The following is an 18180-nucleotide window of genomic DNA, read 5'->3' as shown; positions in this document are numbered from 1 at the left end:
ATGCGTTGTGGGGCTTGTCTCGAAGAAGCCCTCATGCTCGTTGTCCCGTGACGGAAAACATGCTTTCTTACGTGCAGCTGTGTGATTTTGACATTTAGTTGGGCCTAAAGTTTGTCCCTATACAATTGTTGCGCCACAGAACATGAGTGGAAGCTTGAGATAAAGGCGTCTCGTAGCCTCGCAACCGGGAGGGCTGGCACTGCATAGGGCACCTCTTATGCTTAAGGTACCTCACCATCCACTCATTCTTGTCCTTGGCCGGAAATGCAGAAGCATTGAACTCGCCAGATGAGGTTCAAATGTCACCAACTCCTCAAGGAAGCGCGGGATGAGCCTCACATGGCACGCGGTCTCCCGGAGAAATGTAGTTACTATTCGGAGCTTGTGGGCTCAAATCAGGCAACATCGTTTGAGGGAGGCCATATATCCTCATGAGCCATGTCCTTGTGGCAAGCCACTTGCTGGTCGACATCCAATCGAAACCGGCATACACGCTATCATACAAGCAGAACCTTAAGTACAAGAGAGACCATGATACTCAAGTAGATCAGTAGCCACTTTGCTCCCGACGCGAATCGTCCTTATCGTCCCCTGACCCATTGGCTGCCCCTCCCGCGTCCTTGATGGCCTGGTCGTCGCCTCTGAGCTTGGCAAAATAAGACTTGATGTCCTCTGCGCCAATTGCTTTGCCGCTCTCTGCGAACTGCTGGAAGAACGGCTTCAACTGGTCTTTCAGATGGTTGTACGCCATGACACCTTCGATGGCACGAACACGGTCTACATTGCGCAAGGCACTCTCTCCGCGCTCCAGAAGGCTGCCGCTGCCATTTGTGGAGCCTCCGTGCTCCGAGTTTCCGCCATCAGACATAGGCGGCTCGTACGTTTCCTCCTCTTCCAGAAGCTGTGGGTGCGGGTCCAGGTTAGGATAGCATGATGAGCATCGACATATGTTGTTGCGGAAGTCTTCAGTCATAAAGAGCGAGAACTCTTCGGCCGGTGGGGATGGAAGTGAAGCCCACCGACAAGTAGCGGACGAAGCCTCCTGAGTCTCCAATTTGACATCCGGAGCACTGCTGTCGGGTTGATCCTCGGCTGGCTCGGATGTACTTTTCAATCGCTTAGCCTCTGATACGTCGGCGTCGTCTTCTGCCTTTCGTTTCTTGGCCGTTTCCTCCGTGCCTAATACCTCTGCCTTCTTTTGCGTCGTGAAGACTGCTGGTAGGAACCCCTTGGCGCCCGCATACTTTTTGATCCACGGATTGGCATTGACACACTTGTAGCATAGGAATGCTTCAAAGTCGTCCTCGCCTGGAAAGCCAGGGGGCATCGGTGGGTCTTCGTCCTCTTCCTCCACATCCTCCTCATCATCCTGTTTCTTGGCGGCTGTCGCTTCTTCCCCAGGGCGCGCTTCTGAATCTTCCGAGATTGTGGGCAAAGCTGTGGCCTCTGTGGGTTCCTTAACAGCTGCGGGCTTCTCCTTCTTCATGCTCTCGAACCAGTTGGGTCCCATACCAACCAAGCAGCCAGGGTGGTACCAGTCTTCGCCGCAGCCGCCTGTCTCGGACGTACCCATTCCTAAACACTGGAACATGGTGCCTTTCTGCTGGAAGGGGTCATAATCACACTCGCACGCACAGAATCTGTTCCTAAAGTTCTGGTTGTACTTGTTGTTTGCGTCCGGTTCCTCCGAGTGCACGCCGCCCTTGGTATTAGTGGTAGGGTTGATGCGCAGACTACAGGGACTGGTAGACGGATATCTCTTAGTACCGCAGTCGCATGTGAAGTTTCTCTTGGTGAATATCTCGACAAGAGTGTGTTCGCCGTGGCACTGGATAGAGCAAGCATAGCAGACCCCTGCACCATCATAAGGGTCCTTCGGTTCGGCGGGGGGAGGATTGCAGGTAAGGCAGGCGAAGACACTCTGGCGAAGTGATCCGAGAATATTGGTGCAGCTTTCGATGCTCTGTGGGAAGTCAGGACAGCTGATCTTGTATATTGGATGGAAATGCGAGAAGACGAACATAGGGAAGAGCCTCGCGGGCGTCGGCTTCCAATTGCATCTGATCCCTTATGAATCTGTGCGAAAGACAGCTGTTAGTCCAAGCTCAACACTGGCGAATACTAAGGGATAGCGCACTCAGCAGCAGTTTGAGAGTCGGTGGATTTCTGTGACGAAAAGCTTTCGCTGCGTGTAGTCTTCGGCGCGATAACTGGGGCATCAGTGTCGCCAGCCGGAGCTGGTGGCGGAGGGGGGTCCATCGACATTGTCGAAGTTGCGCAATTCCAATTACAGATTACTGAAGGAATACGAGTGGTTTGAGATTATCGTTTAAAGAAGGCGAATGAGATCGACGTCGGATGCGATAGAGTGATTGACTGAGGCAGCGTAAGATAAGTATGGAAGCAGACCTGGACGTGGAGGTAAGTGTCCCAGGTCCAGTACCATCGAGAAGTCGCGTTTGGGGAAGCTGGTACGTCAGATACGTACCCTGCACTTTCCTCTCAGCTGTCCACAATTGCCCATTTACGCGTCGTCTGTTTTAGGCAAAGTGCCACTTTACGCGCTGACCCCTGACGCGATTCCCCCTGGCGACGTGGATGGGGCTCTCTAGTAATTTCATCCCACTCCCAGTTCTCCTCGTTTCTGCATTCCCCCCTCTTCTTCACAACCGCTTTTGTCGATTCTGTCGCAAGCTTTCGCAGTCTAGAAGGATAGTCGATCCAATTCACAAAGCCTTCTTGACACATCACCATCATGAGGTAAGGCTCACGATATCGCCCCAGTTAGCTCTGGCACGAGTTACTCCACTGTGGTGCGCCAGGAAAAGACTTGATCGCTAACCGCTCGTACAGTTCTCCCCTCCGAAACAACCCCAGCTCTGCCAACAGAGGACTGGCCACACAATCGAGTCGCAAGCGTGGTCGCACAAACGGCGACGATGGATCATCAATCGGCCCAGCTTCGAGTCCTATGCCATCATCGCCTCCTGCTCCTTTCATGGCGCATGGTGGGGACGACGATGAGGACATTGAGGATGAGGCAGAAATTCAGGATGACTTGGACGAGCTTGATGAAATGGCCGAAGATGAAGTTGACCTTTTCCGAGAGGGGTTCGAAGTAGACTACAGAGCTAGGGACGATGATGGATATGAAGGTATCGACATCGACGACGAAGGCGAATATGGAGACATGGACCTAGCTGCCAGAAGACGGCTCGAGGCCACGCTCAACCGCAGAGACCGAGAAGTCGCTCGACGCCAACGAGTGCCTGCTGCTTTCCTGCCTGGGGAAGACGACGAAGGCGATATTGACCTCTCGGCCCAGCCTCGACGTCGGCGCCATCGCTACGATGAGGACCCCGATGAAGACATGGATGCGGACATTATGGACGAAGAGCTTTCCCTTGAGGCCCTACAAGATGTCAAGGCAGCTAGTCTGACGGAATGGGTGTCCCAACCTTTTGTGCAACGCACCATCAAGAGAGAGTTCAAAGCTTTCTTGACGGAGTACACCGACGACCACGGCTCCTCTGTTTACGGAAACCGCATTCGTACCCTTGGTGAGATCAACGCTGAGTCTCTCGAAGTCTCTTACGAAGAACTCTCCACATCCAAGGCGATTCTTGCCTACTTCTTGGCCAATGCACCCTCCGAGATGCTCAAGCTCTTTGATGAGGTTGCCATGGACGTCGTGCTCCTTCACTACCCCGACTACGAGCGTATCCACTCCGAGATCCACGTCCGCATTTTCGACCTTCCCGTTCACTATACCCTGAGACAGCTTCGTCAGTCTCACCTGAACTGTTTGGTGCGTGTCAGTGGAGTCGTCACGAAGAGAACCGGCGTCTTCCCTCAGCTCAAGTATGTCAAATTTGACTGCACCAAGTGCGGTGTCACACTCGGCCCATTCCAGCAAGAAGCCAACACCGAGGTCAAAGTCTCGTACTGCCAAGCCTGCCAGTCCCGAGGCCCGTTCACCCTGAACTCTGAGAAGACGGTCTACCGCAACTACCAGAAGCTGACCCTTCAGGAGTCGCCCGGCACTGTCCCCGCTGGTCGCTTGCCTCGCCACCGAGATGTCATCCTTCTCTGGGATCTCATCGACAAGGCCAAGCCTGGTGAAGAGATCGAGGTGACCGGTGTATACAGAAACAACTACGACGCTCAGTTGAACAACAGGAACGGATTCCCTGTTTTCGCCACTATCCTTGAAGCAAACAATGTTGTCAAGTCCCACGACCAGCTGGCAGGCTTCCGCATGACCGAGGAAGATGAGAACGAGATTCGCAAGTTGTCTCGCGAACCCGGCATTATCGAGAAGATCATCAACTCCATGGCGCCGAGCATCTACGGCCATAATGATATCAAGACTGCTGTGGCGCTGTCCTTGTTTGGAGGCGTTGCTAAAGTAGGACGAGGCTCTCACCAGGTCCGTGGAGACATTAACGTTCTGTTGCTGGGTGATCCCGGTACGGCGAAGTCCCAAGTTCTCAAGTATGTGGAAAAGACGGCCCATCGAGCCGTTTTCGCAACGGGACAGGGAGCCAGTGCAGTCGGTTTGACAGCCAGTGTTCGGAGAGATCCTTTGACGAGCGAGTGGACTCTCGAAGGTGGCGCTTTGGTGCTTGCCGACAAGGGCACCTGCCTGATTGACGAATTTGACAAGATGAATGACCAGGACAGGACGTCCATCCATGAAGCCATGGAGCAACAGACTATTTCCATCTCCAAGGCCGGTATCGTCACGACTCTTCAGGCGCGCTGCGGTATCATAGCTGCAGCCAACCCTATTGGTGGGCGGTACAACTCAACGATCCCCTTCTCCGCCAACGTCGAACTCACGGAGCCCATCTTGTCTCGTTTCGATATTCTTTGCGTCGTCCGGGATACAGTTGAGCCTGAAGAGGATGAGCGCCTTGCGCGGTTCATTGTTGGCTCTCACAGCCGCAGTCATCCATCGACATCACAGCCCGGTGAGGATTCGATGGAGGTTGAGCACGAGTCAGAGAACCAGGAAACGCAAGCAGAATCGCCGAAGAAGGAGGGTGAGATCCCTCAGGAACTTCTCCGCAAGTACATTCTATATGCGCGCGATCGCGTGAGTCCCAAGCTGTACAATATGGACGAAGACAAGGTCGCGCGTCTGTTTGCCGATATGAGAAGAGAATCCTTAGCGACTGGCGCGTATCCCATCACAGTAAGTTTTTTTTTCCAATCGGTGACCCGAAACAACAAGTGAACTAATGTCACTACAGGTGCGTCATCTCGAAGCTATTATCCGTATTAGCGAGGCCTTCGCAAAGATGAGACTCTCGGAGTACTGCAAGGCGGAAGACATTGACAGGGCCATTGCCGTCACTGTCGAAAGTTTCGTTGGAAGCCAGAAGGTCAGCTGCAAGAAGGCACTGGCACGCGCCTTCGCCAAGTACACATTGAACAAGCCGGGTTCCCAAAGGAGGGCTGGCGCTGGAAGTCAGGCATCGAGACGAGCTGGTGCAGTCCGAGCCTAAGCTGCTTATTCTATTTTGAGAACTATGATGTTGTGCATTTAATCACCATGGGCGAACCTTTACGTATACTGGCAAGGCAGGCTGGCGGCGATCGGCGCAGAGGCGAAGCGCATGTATCCTCGGGAGGGTGTTTGATAGATGATATCAGGATATTGTAAGCAGCGGCTTCTTTCTTTCACGGTCACGGAGTAATGAAAAACAAAACGAGTTGAAAAGAATTCCACATGTAGGCACTGCGCTGCTCGATCTGGTAGAAGAAGGCAGCAAATCGTTGATCGTCTGTCATTTGGTAACTATCTCGGAGCGGTGACAAGAGGAATATACTAAGAACCTCGATCGAAAGGTGTGCCACAGCAAGCGGTAGGCGAATTAACTTGATTAGGTCGATTCCGCCGCGGTGGGATGGTCCTAATTAGAAACGACATGAAGGAGTATGCGGCATCATGCAGGTGACGAGAATGTGTGGTGCACAACTCGGAGGTTGGATCACGAACGGCAAGCCGCAGCCACACAGCCTCGCTCTATCACCCTCCATCGAGCATCTCCTGCATCGTACGCTACATGAGCTCAAACCGTTTGATGAGCCCAAGCTGGATGGATGTGGGGGGCATGTTCTTTGGACACATGGTTACACTCGAATCACGTGCGTCATGTTCGTCTCCCTTGCATCGGCCTCGTCTGAAAAAGAAGAGTCTGACAAGGTTCCACGACTCCAACCAACAAAGCCAAGCCTTGATTCCGGGATGCGGCCACCCTGGGCGACCTAACCAACAGATTGTCCATTGTTGGCCTCATCCGCGCCGCGACCCAGACTTGCACCACCTCCCGGACATTATGCAGGTTTGGGCGGCGGTGACCCTCGCTTCCTCCGCTTGTAGCCCACTCCAACCCCCCTTCTCTCCGTCAGCTCATGCACCGTTGCTTGAGAAAGCTAGCCTTCTTTTTTGCTCAGCAAACAACCCTTGATCGAAGTCCGTCTTGTTAGGTGAGAGCGAGAATAACCTTTACCATAGAGGTTCATCATACGTCTCCGAAGATCCGCGCCGGCTTCTTGCATCTCCTATCTTGATTCCCTGCGAGTCTGAAGCAGTGATCTTCGACACGACAGGCGTGGTGGGCCGGGGTTGGGGGGTTGGGGGAGTTGACAGCAATTAGCAGTCGAGGCTCTCACATATGAAGAAGTCTTCTGCCTCCTCGACGGAACCGGCTCTCCTACCGAGGCCGCAAACTGAGGTTGGTTTAATCTCACAAGGAACCAACTTCAGAGAGCCTCTCTTCCCCCTTCCAACTAATACATCTTGTTTCAAGTTTCAACTGCTTCCTTATATCTCTCCCTGTTTCCGCCTACTGTCTCACATACACCACAAGGTCTCATACGCACCGTTCTATTCCTTTTTTTGCGTGCCAATTCTAGTCTCCCTGTGCACCCGTTTGCGGTCCGCGTCCCGGAAGGATCCCCCTTTGAACTACTCCGAGCTCCTGTCGCAGGAAACGTAACTAGACGACAAACGGTTCCAACGCCTAGCCAACGATATTTCCAATACACCTCCTTGCGAGTCTCATATAGCACACTCTGATTTGTTGGCGTCGTGCCACGTCTTGTGCTACCCAGCACGGATACCATACGCGATACAATTACGGCTTCGACGGAAGCCAGCGTCCATCACGCCTCCAGACGCCCGGACGATCACCTTCACCACTTGGCTTTCGAGAAGAATTACGCGCTTCACTATCGGCAAAGACGAAGTACACTCAATTGGAACCGGCCCTTTACCACACGGGCCAAGAATCCATCCTCCGTATTATTCCTCCGTATTATTCAAAGATTTCGTCATCAGAAATCAGACGGCTCCGCCGATCTTTTCAGAGGCGGAAACACCGCCCTTTTTCCATGTCTCATTGGGTCATCATCAGTCTTTAATGTTTGCCCTGTAGTGACACCAAGCCCTTGATATTCCTTGGTACCCGCCCATCATGGGAGAGACCGATCGTAGTCGCGTCCCTCTCTCCATAGACCCCATCCCAGAGGCGGAGGAGACTCACCTGCTCGGCTCGGACAGGCAGGATGGCAGCTCTTCGTCTTCATCTCCAGACAACTTTCTTTCATCCTCAACTCCCCGAAAGAATAGCTACGAGCCAATGACACCTAGTGTCGACATGGACCTTTCGACCCTCAACAGTGCCGCACATAACCAGAGCACCGCCCCATCTCAACCTGACAAGTCAAGCTTCTACGGAAGAGACCCCTTTGGCATCTCAGTGGAAGGATCTATCAACCAAGTCTCCTTCGCACGTGTCCCTGTCGGTTCAAAAAGCAGCTCACCCGCCACACTTCGTTCCAACAAAGGCCTTTTGGGCACACCAAAGCCTGAACCTACATCACCACGAACAACAGAACACCGCGCTGCACCGTTGTCACCCGAGTCAGAACAGGACACCATCTCGCCTCTGCAGTCACCTTGGTCGTCACCAGACGGGAAACGTAGAGCAACTTCAAAGGGCAAAATATCAATGGCGTGGGACGATCCGCCAAAATCTTCGAAGCCATGGCCTCTCATAGAGGCGGAGGAAATGGGAGACTTAGGTCAAGCGACTCCAGGCAAAGATGAGAGTCAGCAAAAGGTCAGGCCGCCTCAACCGACGTCCGTTCGAAGTTCGACCAGACGGGATGAGAATTCTCTCGAGGAGACTGATCCAGTGGATGACGAGGAGGCCTTATATAAGAGATTCAGTAAGCCGAGCCCCGTACATCTGACCCATGTCGAGTGACTACTAATAGGCACTCGAGGCCGTCCTCCAACTTACTGTGACTCGCGGAACGATGTGCACAGGAAGCAGCATAACTGGCTCTCGATGTCTATCTTGATTCTGTCATTCTACTCCACAGGACTCAGCTGCCTCTGGCTCGTTGTGGCTATTGTACAGCCACGTTGGGGTCCTCAAATCTCGTCAAGCGGTGGCATCCTCCCGTCAACAGCATCTTTGGTATGCGCAATGTTTGCCAAGACGATTGAAATATCTTTCGTGACCGTATTTGTCACCTTTATCGGCCAGGTATTGACACGTCGCGCATTTGTGAGGAGGTCAGAGGGCATGACCTTGGCTGAGATGACGATGAGAAACTGGGTTATTGTGAGTTGAGGTTGTGTTGTGTTGCCGGATGAGTCTAATATTTCGTAGCAACCTGGATTCCTGATCACCCATTGGGAGACGCTGCCGTACGCCGGTATGACCATTCTCGGAGTAGTGTCTCTCGTTGCAACCGTTGCTTCGACGTTTTATACGACTGCGTCAGACGCCATGATCACTCCAAAGCTTAAATTTGGCGACTGGGAGACGAAGACATTGAGCGGCTATGTTCTGGCGTCCTACATGAACCCGCCCTTTGCGCGTGAAGCCTGCCCGACACCACTACGAGATAGTGACCCATTGGGTGTTGATGTTGCTGGAAATGCTTGCCTGGAAGTGCAATATGCCGGCCAATGTACGTACAGGTCTTTCCAAAGAAAGTTTTTTGTTCGAGTGATGCTGACAGCCTGTGTGAAGCATATCGCAACTTGGTCTCGTTCCTAGGTGATTGGGAATCCATCAATCGCAACGGAACAAGTGATGCCGTTGATGTTCAACACCGCCCTGTAGGAACGGCTTTGTTGTACGACAACACAACGCTCACCTCTGCTTGGATTGAGACCACCTATAGCAACACGACTGAGCAACACATGCGCTTCAATAGGATAATCAACAATGTGACGCTCGCAATTCCCCATCCGAGTGTCTACGATGCAGCAACAAATCCAGTCAACAAGATTCTTCAGCCGAATGACTTGTCGGGTGTAGGAGAGTACGGCATCAGAGCGAGTGTGGTCTCGCCCGCACTGAACGTCATGTGTGTCAACATGTCTCCAGAGGAACTGGAGCCATTGGTCTATACAGAGTGGCCCATAGGGAAGGTTTTGTACGACGACACGACAGTTCCAGGACAGAGAACCGGGAAATCGGACTGGGAGAAATATGTTCCCGGCGCTTCGGAAACGGAGTGGCTAAATCGAACGTCGGTGGATGAGATCTTTCGCTGGGGCCAAGACTATGGGCGACGGCCGCCGGTGTTCCCGCTGGTAAGTGATCCTGGTGAGCATATAAAAGAAGAAAGGGCTGACAGCAACCGACAGTACCCTGCGGACTACAACATGATAACCAACACGTCGGTAGAGAGCGACGCCATTTACATCCTCACAAAGTCGGCGTCCATCACAGATTATACTCTTTGTGAGATGAGATCGTGGGTGTCACCCAATTGCTCAACCCACTTCAACATCTCGGGCACAGCAGGAGCGCATATGCAAGCACACTGCGATGACCCCGATGATACAGACAGCTACACCAACGTCCACACCGAAGTCACGGAATCCACACCCGTGACGGACTGGAGGGTAAGGAACCACCAAGACCCCCTTTCCATCGTCATTTACTTACGTTTGTCTCTGTGTAGAATATTGCGGATCAATGGCGTCTGTCAATGGACATCAACGGCGGAGCCCAAAACAACAACGCCTCCAACGCCCGCATCCTTACCCAATTCGTCCTCCAAGAGCCGCAGCTCAACCCCCTCCTCCCCTCGATAGCCGAAGCCCTCGCCGTCTACGCCTCGTCAACCCTCATCATCGGCGGACTCAACACCCCCTTTGAACACTACTGGCGCCACGAGAAGATGCAGCTCGGCGCGCCGGGCAGCCTAGACCCCTTCAACGCCTCGATCCGCACGCAGGAGTACACGTCGGGCCACAGCGCCGAGTGGCAAAAGTGCTTCTACCTCGTTCTCGCCCTCGTCTTCGTCATCAACGTTGTCTGCCTCGCCTACCTCCTCTCCCGGTCCGGCCTGGTGACGGACTTTACTGAGCCGCAGAACCTGTTTGCGCTGGCCGTCAACTCGCCGCCGAGCGAGCAGCTCAAGGGCAGCTGCGGTGGCGGGCCGGTGAAGAGGGATCTGGTTGTGCCGTGGCGTGTTGGGTATACAAGTGGTGCGAATCACTACTTTTTCGAAGAGGCTAACCACAGGCCGTGGCGCGGCAAGTATTCCAAGCAGGACTTGTCTGCTGACACGGGGTACAATGGACAAGAGCGGAGTAGTTACAAGAGGCTGAGCACAAGGAATACATGGTTCTGAGCGGAGGTTTGCTGGCTGTGCTGGCTCTAATGATTTGTCTTGGCATATGGTCTCTTAAATACGAGTAAAGTAAAGGGCTGGAGGTAATGTGTTTTCATGTAGGATACCTTAGTTTGGAGAGTGGCAGCCTAGACGGGCAATTCTTTTTTTGCTATGGGAGTTTCAAATGATTGAGAGGAGCAGCTCTGCTTCAGATAATCGCCACCTGAGTATCCGTACGGCAATATCATCTCTCATCCATCGAGGTGTATACTCTGTACCGAAATAGTACTCTGCAACTCAGTCGTCACAACTTGTTATGTTCAGTCAGTCTTGGCGGTTGTTTAGTATTTACCTTCAGGGTCTGTGCTCATCGCCCCTCCACATAATACTCCGTACTCACTTTGGAGTTTTAGAGTCTCAGTTGTTGGAGTCTTGGACTAGAGCTGTCACCTCCCGGCATGAAGCGCAAATTTGGGCGGCATTAATCGCACGCGCCCGCCGGGGCCGACAAGGTGGTTCCCGGCAATCGACGGCGTTCGAGAAAAAGGAGGCTGTGCAAAACGTCCTCCCAAACTCGAAGTGAAGGTTTCCCTCCACCAGTCATGAGTTGGCCAACTGGCATTTCTCAGCCAAGAAGAAATGCCTTACCACCCGTCCTTCCCCCCCCCCCTTTTTCGTTTGCTATGCAGAGTCTACGGAGTACGGATAGTTAGCGTAGAAAACTCTCAGAGATTCCTTGGTTCTGTGATGATCACTAGCAGCCTCGCCGCCCATCCTGTTGCTCACGCGGGACTAGTGACTGTGGCTTATCCTCACCTCTTCATCTCCACGCCAAGCATTCTCGATCAATCAAAACCACGGACATCAACGGGGGAGGAGGAAGCTAACGAAGTACACAGCAATGCCTGGGGGACGCGCCAAACTCTAAAAAGGATTGTACAGCAAGCACAGCACTGAGCACACAGGGCACGGTACTTCGTACAGAGAAACCCAGGGCAACGAAGAAGGAACATATCGAACAAATAATCCTTCGACGCTTGCAGCGGCATCTGTGCGAATCGAGCAGCAGCAGCAGCAGCAGTCACCACGTGGGGTTGAGTTGCCTTTTGTTTTGATTTCTTGGCATCAAGCATCGCCCGTGGCTTCTCTCTTTTCAATCTTCACCTTGGCATTTACGTGGTCAGCAAGTACGGAGTAAGGTACGGATACATGTACGGATACATGTACGGATATTAAAGGTATCTGAGGTTATCCACCAATTTGCCTCCACGCCTCGCCTCGCCTCGCTTCCCTTCCCTATCCACAATTATTTCGTCGCCGCCAAGTACGGATATCTCACCCTGCAGCTGGCTGTAGATCTCTCCTGCATCAGTTGCATCACCTACCTCATCCGTTCTTTCTGCTATCTGCGAATATTCGTCCTTACTTCACACACACACAGAGGAGACTTGGTTGCATCTCATGCACCGCCCACCGCATCTTCCCATCAGTCACAACACCCAGGCCCTTGGCCTTGGCACCCGCAAAGCGACATTGGCATCCCATCACACTCAATCAGCCCGACGTTGCAGTCTTTTCATTTCAGATTTATACCAGTCGGCACGGCATCTCGCCCACGCCCAAACAACAAAGGAGGTCCAAGAGCCCTGTTCAATTGAATCACCTGTACAACGCGATTCCCTGACCCCATCTTGTACGGATACCTACGAGAAACAGAACAACGAGGGGGAGGCAAAGGGGGGCCAAGCTAAACCGGACCGCCACCAAAGCAATTCCGCTTGCAACATTCCTTTCCCCGCCCAATCTCTCTCCCTTTATTGAGGAATGCCAGCCCTTCAGCTTTGGCATCATCAACATCTGCGTCCCGGCTCTTGCGATTGAGAAAACAAGCCGACCGGGGCCACCAAGAGTGTCCAACATCGATACCCGAAGAGCTTCGCTCGCCCTCCAGTATTTCCGAGCCCGAGAGAGTAGGACAAGCTCCAATACCGCTTGTTTCAGAGAAATGCGTACGTATCTTCACCGCCATCTCTTTTTGGGGTTCTCTATCACGCGCTTCTCCCAGTACCTATTCTAACAGCCGGCTAGCTTATTACGCCAGAACCAAGGGCCGGACCCAGGAAATCCCACCCGACGGCAGCCGGTCTCCCCTTCCGGCGTCCGGCGCCCGGTCGCCGCTGCCACCCCGGACACCTCTCGGTGAGTCTCCGGCGTTCAACCCTACCCACTTGCCTAATCCTATCTTTTTGGCATATTCTCTTCATCCCGGCCCTCCACTTATTTCGTCCACCTGCACCCACCGCTCCCGTTGGTGTACCCACCATATCTCACTCACTGAATCAGTTCACCACACAACCTTTCTTGCATGCACCAGCATGTATCTCTTTTATCTCTCTAGGGCTCTCGCGAACTACCATGCTGACAAGGGACCAAAGGCCGGCCATCTTCCCGTTCATTACCAGACCTTAGTGCCGATGTGCGGAATGCTCTCTCAGCACCAAAGCACGACGACGTCAACTACCGCCACAGCTTCTGGACCCGCTGCCGCTGCTGCCGTCGTTCACGGAGCGCCATCGATCTGCTCCGTAGAGTCGTTCTCGTTCCGCTGGCCGACTTATTCTGGTTCCTCGAGGAAGCAGCTGAGTCTGTACCGCCCGTCATTCCGGCGCTCATTGCTTGCTTATTCCTGTTGGTGGCACTACCCATGCTAATTGCATGGGATTTCCTCTGAGCGAGTGGTTGTGTATTCAAATGAGGAAATAATCGACGCACGCTTGGTTGTGTGTGCGTCTGCGACAGATGACCTCAAGAGGGCCCGCAAAGACGGCCTGGATTCAAGTAACGGGGGTGGTAGACCGTATGTTACGATAGACTGTACCGACTGACTTTGTTTATACCATGGTGCAACGACAAGCGAACGGATGAAACCCGGGGCATACCCAGATTTTGTATTTCTACATTTCTCTGCATCGACATAGCGCAGTGAATACACATCTGTGCTCGAAAAACATTATTCTTCTAGCTGGGAATCGTGAAAGAACATCATGTCTCGTCAGATACTATCGTAACAGATGTCAAAGGGATTAATCAACCCCCCAAACATGGGCATACTCGTCGCGTCCGCAGGCCAGTGCCAGATCCTCGCAATCTCCTCCATCAACTCTTTATTTGCCGCTTCTGCACTCCCGACGCCGCCGCCAGCAGCAGCAGGAGAAGTAGTAGTAGTCAAGCCGCCGTCCCCCGCTCGAACGCGACTCTCATACCAATCCTTGATCCACTTCATCTTCCCAATCAAGTCCTCGCACATGGAGCCCCTCGCATCGATCTCGCTCCCTCCATTGATATCATCCCAGTCGAATTCGAGGGTATTGTACGCCCTGCCACAACCACTACCACCGCCGCCTACACCGCGAACCCACGTCTCCTCCCTCAGCCGGCCCATCCGCTCCCTACCCACCTGCAGCACCCGTCCCAGAAACGCGACCAATTTCTCGCAGATTTCGGCAAACTTGACGTCTGCGCGGGCGCGGGGGAGGTCCCACCCCGGGACGCCGTGGAGGATCAGCAGGCGCGTGGTGACGGCGAGGACGCCTTGGGCTAGGCCCATGCCGACGGAGGTGCGGTAGATGTAGGCTTCTGGTGGGAGGGCGAGGGTTGCGGCGAAGTAGGCTTTGGCTTCGGAGAGGGCTGCTTGAAAGTAGGTTGTACGGTTGACGGTGGTGGCGGCGGCGGTGTTTTGGAAGGCTGCGAGGTGTGGAGATAGTGGTGATGAGGGAAAGGGGTGTTTTGTTGCTGGTTCGTAGAGTTGGACTAGGAGGGCTTTGTGCTGGAGGTTGAGGTATGCTGAGATTGCATGTCAGCTCTGATTTCTTCCATTTGTGGGAGGAGCTCCAAAGAAATCATCATGAACTTTGGAAGAAAAGGGGAAGGGGGGGGGGGAGGGAGTGGCTTACCATAATACGGATCCCGTGGATCAAGTCCCTCCAAGACATCGTCCACATCTGCCCTGATCCTCCCCACCTCCTCCTCGAACCCATCTCCCATCCCCATGCCCCTCCCTCCCTCGCAATCGAACACGGGACCGAACCCGTCGACGAGGCGCGCAGAGACGGCAGCCATCTTGAACATCCTCGCCGCCATCCGGTCCTCCAGGCTCCCTGACGCGGCCAGGTTCTCGTAGCAGATATCTAGGTACCCGAGCCCCTGAGACGACTTGCTTCCATTCGTACCAAGGCAGTGCAGGAGCGGATTCTGCTTGCGGGCAAACTGCGCGCAGTTGGACGTGACGATGCAGAAGAGGCCGAGAAAGGTGCGCTGTTCCTCGAGGGTGTGGTGTTCCGTCGCGCTGAGGGCTGCCTTGTTGGTGAAGCAGTCTTCTGGTTCTTGTCGCTGTTGCTGCTGCTGCCGCCACTGCTGCCGCTGTTGCTGCTGGTATGGGTGTTGTTGTTGAGAACCTCCGGGGCGGCAGGGGGAGGGCTGGAGGAGGGAGCGCGGGGGTTTGGTGATGCCTAGACTGTGGGCGTAGCCTAGAGCCGTGTAGACTAGGCGGGTGATTTGCTTGTCGAACCAGTATCTACATTCTGCCCTGTTTTTATGACGTACAATGTCAGTGGGATTTCTTCTTTTAGGGGTTTATCTTCAAAAGACCCCAGTAGACGCCGGTGAGGAACGTCACATAAGTCGGTAAAGGTAAGGGGGCCGTGTACTGACCACAAGATGATAACCAACATCCCCTGTAACAAATCCAACCCGCCTTCCTCCTCGAGCATCATCCGCGCCCCCATCTCAGCCAACAACTCGCGGTGCATCGCCTCGGCCCTCGTCTTCCCCGCCGGCGCGGCGGCGAGCATGACGGCGCGGAATAGGAACGGTTTCTCGCGCGCGAGCCGCTGCGGAGACCCCGATCCCGGTTCGACCGAGGGCCCGTCGACCTGGATGAAGGGGAAGTTGGGGATAAAGTTTGCGCGGAAGTCGGCGAGGACGTTGGATGCTTGGGACCAGGTTAGGCCTAGGGGCGGCTTTGTTGTCGTTGACGTTGTTACAATTAAGGATGAGGAGGAGGGGGAGGAGGAAGAGGAGGAGTGGTGGTAGTAGGAGGGGACGACGCTGTGGGTTACGTTTACGGGGCCTTGTTGGTGTCCTTGGATTAGGGGTGCTGGGTGTGAGTGTGAGTGAGAGGGAGGCGAGGAGGTTGAGGGGGTTGAGGTTGAGGTCTCTGCCGAGGGTGTCGAGGCTGCTGGGGACTTTTCTGGTGTTACGAGATGGGCTATTTGTTGCTCTAGTGTTGCGACGCGACTGTCGTGTTCATGTTAGTGGAGTTCTGAAGCTAGGGCCGTTGTTGTCTCGAGATGCCACTATTCCCAAAGGTGCGTTCACACCCAACACATCATCAAAAGGTTTGGCGAACGAGACGAGTGACCCATGAGGAACAACACTTACTTGACCAGAGGTTTGATCTGCCGCGTCCTCCTGATACCCCTCGTCTTGGCCGAGCAGTCAATCTTGAGCCGCTCACATCTAAACCCCCGTCACATCACGTCAGTCCCAATGTTCATGAGTTTTCAATAGCACAAAGAAGGAAGCTCTATGGTGTAGCCACGCCTTCTCCAGCCAGTTGAAGCACGTACCGGTCGCAGAGGTGCCGACGGGCATTCTCCTCGCGGAAGTTACAGCGGGCCTTGGCCCGCGTACACGGCGCGCAGGCGCGGAGGCGGCGCGGGGGGCTGTCGGGTCTCGGGGGTGGTGATTGTGGATTCATTGCGAGAGTGTCGTGCGTTTCAGTTTTCGAGTTCTGTATATAAGATAACTTGAGGTTGCGGTCTAAACCCCTTGGCTCGCCTTATTTGATGAATATTTTGCGGACGTTTGCAGACTGCACTTCTACTCGAAACCACGCAATAAGTGATTGTAAATTCATTAAACAGTAGACGGCCCGGGTCAGATAAGAGCACAGCGCATGACCCTATATACGACTCGAACATGTGTCCGATAGCAACAGAGCTGAGGCTTCGACTACAAAGTGAGGTCGTCATCACGGATGAACTCCAGGTTCGTTAACCCGGTCCGGGATAAGGATTTGGTATCTCGGGTTTGTGGGTGCTAGGCAAATGGTGGATGCCTACGCCTCAGCACTAGCAGATTAAAACCCGGCGACCTGGCCCAGGTAAGCGATCCTTTCGGGTGGGAGGGCGTGTAAGCGCGACGCAAGTCCCAAAGATATAGCACCTAATACCTAATACTGCCTTACCATGAATGCGCCTCTGGAATGTCTCCATACTTCCTAGTAGGTAAGCAATGAGCACCAAGGCGCAAAGAGGCGTCCTGTCTCAAAAGTCCCACGTGCGGCTGCATGCATCAGGGACGTGGCGCGATCGATGCCAAGTCCTTTTTCGGTCTGATTTCTTGCGACGGGGGTGCCTGTTCCCTGAATTGAGAAAAAAGGTTAGCCAGTCGCCTGCTAAAATCATGCCATCTGATGCCCAAATTCATCGCTACCTTGCGCCAGTAAAGCTGAAATAAACGGAGTTGGGACCGTTTTTTCCAAACAAAAAATGGAGATAAAGAGAAGGGTGGATAGCAACCAGACTCGATTTTCTGTGGCACTTACTAACAGAAGGCAAGGAAGGCTTGTGTTAGTGAAGGTAAGACTTGTAATACACAATCCGGTAAACATACGAATTGTCAACAATGATCGAGAGACGATTGAATCGCTTTGCGCAACGTGAAATAGGTATCATTAAAATTTGTGTGAAATAGGTATCTGCGGCGTCGCGATTGACATACAGCCGCCTCCTGGCGCATTAACTCCCGTGTAGTCGTGATACTGCCATGTACAGCCCGGATGTCTTTCCTTCAGTACACGCCTTTCGTGAGACCCCAATCCTGCAGACTATGACGAAGTGTCGAGAATCGAAACCGACGATCGGTTGGTAGTGAGTGATCCGTGTGGTGTATGGAATGTGAACATAATTGCTGTCGACAGATGGTGCTGGCTCCTTCGTATATAGCTAGGCGCAACTGTCTCCTCGAACGTAACCATATGGTTTGTGTGTGAGTGACTAAGAGAGTCGTCCTGCTACCGGCTTCAAAGCGCGTCCAACTTGAAGCTTGACTCATTACTATCCCAACTCCGCTCCCTTCTTCTGGCCTCTATGAGAGGTGACGAGGTCTTGCTTATGCGGCCTGAGACTCCTTGGCTTGTCTCTCTGCCTTGCGCCTGGCGAGGCACTTGGAGATCATGAGACCAGAGACACCAAGGGCGACGATAAAAATGATGCAGAAGACGACGACGACGCCAGCTTCCTTCTGGGCCCAGTTCTGGCGCTTGGCGAGCTGGTGGACAGCGTCGCGGGCGACGAGGGTGTTGATGGCAGGCATTTTGACGGGAGATGAGATGAGGTGAGGTAATTGGAGAGTCGGCTGTGTGAAGAAGAAAAACTTTGTCAGCGGATGAGAGTAAGAGGATTGAAAAGGCGAAGAAGAGTGACAAGAATTGCAAAGTCAAACAGAAAGCAATGATGACGG

General features: G+C 53.5%; 4 protein-coding genes across 4 annotated transcripts; 2 read left to right on the top strand and 2 right to left on the bottom strand.

Moving 5' to 3' along the window:
- Positions 1 to 547: 547 nt before the first annotated feature.
- BDZ83DRAFT_569757 (putative zinc finger in N-recognin-domain-containing protein) lies at positions 548 to 2265 on the bottom strand (the record flags this gene model as incomplete). The annotated part of the gene is made up of 3 exons (XM_060504225.1): positions 548 to 1963; positions 2022 to 2076; positions 2138 to 2265. 3 exons carry the CDS (start codon positions 2263 to 2265, stop codon positions 548 to 550), a joined length of 1599 nt encoding a protein of 532 aa, XP_060368888.1.
- A 360-nt stretch (positions 2266 to 2625) lies between these two features.
- BDZ83DRAFT_103539 (DNA replication licensing factor mcm2) lies at positions 2626 to 5791 on the top strand. The gene is made up of 3 exons (XM_060501043.1): positions 2626 to 2760; positions 2854 to 5197; positions 5256 to 5791. Exons 1-3 carry the CDS (start codon positions 2756 to 2758, stop codon positions 5508 to 5510), a joined length of 2604 nt encoding a protein of 867 aa, XP_060368887.1. The 5' UTR covers positions 2626 to 2755; the 3' UTR covers positions 5511 to 5791.
- A 2230-nt stretch (positions 5792 to 8021) lies between these two features.
- On the top strand, positions 8022 to 10674 carry BDZ83DRAFT_569746 (uncharacterized protein; the record flags this gene model as incomplete). Its single annotated transcript, XM_060504224.1, has 6 exons — positions 8022 to 8241; positions 8299 to 8642; positions 8691 to 8994; positions 9057 to 9625; positions 9680 to 9940; positions 10000 to 10674. 6 exons carry the CDS (start codon positions 8022 to 8024, stop codon positions 10672 to 10674), a joined length of 2373 nt encoding a protein of 790 aa, XP_060368886.1.
- A 3034-nt stretch (positions 10675 to 13708) lies between these two features.
- On the bottom strand, positions 13709 to 18033 carry BDZ83DRAFT_748938 (uncharacterized protein; the record flags this gene model as incomplete). The annotated part of the gene is made up of 4 exons (XM_060513693.1): positions 13709 to 14499; positions 14610 to 15241; positions 15367 to 15951; positions 17885 to 18033. 4 exons carry the CDS (start codon positions 18031 to 18033, stop codon positions 13709 to 13711), a joined length of 2157 nt encoding a protein of 718 aa, XP_060368885.1.
- Positions 18034 to 18180: the final 147 nt, after the last annotated feature.

This window comes from Colletotrichum acutatum (genome assembly GCF_030867785.1).
Source record: "Colletotrichum acutatum strain CBS 112980 chromosome Unknown BDZ83scaffold_15, whole genome shotgun sequence".
In the NCBI taxonomy this organism is placed as follows: Eukaryota; Fungi; Ascomycota; class Sordariomycetes; order Glomerellales; family Glomerellaceae; genus Colletotrichum; species Colletotrichum acutatum.
This window is presented reverse-complemented; position numbering and strand designations above follow the sequence as displayed.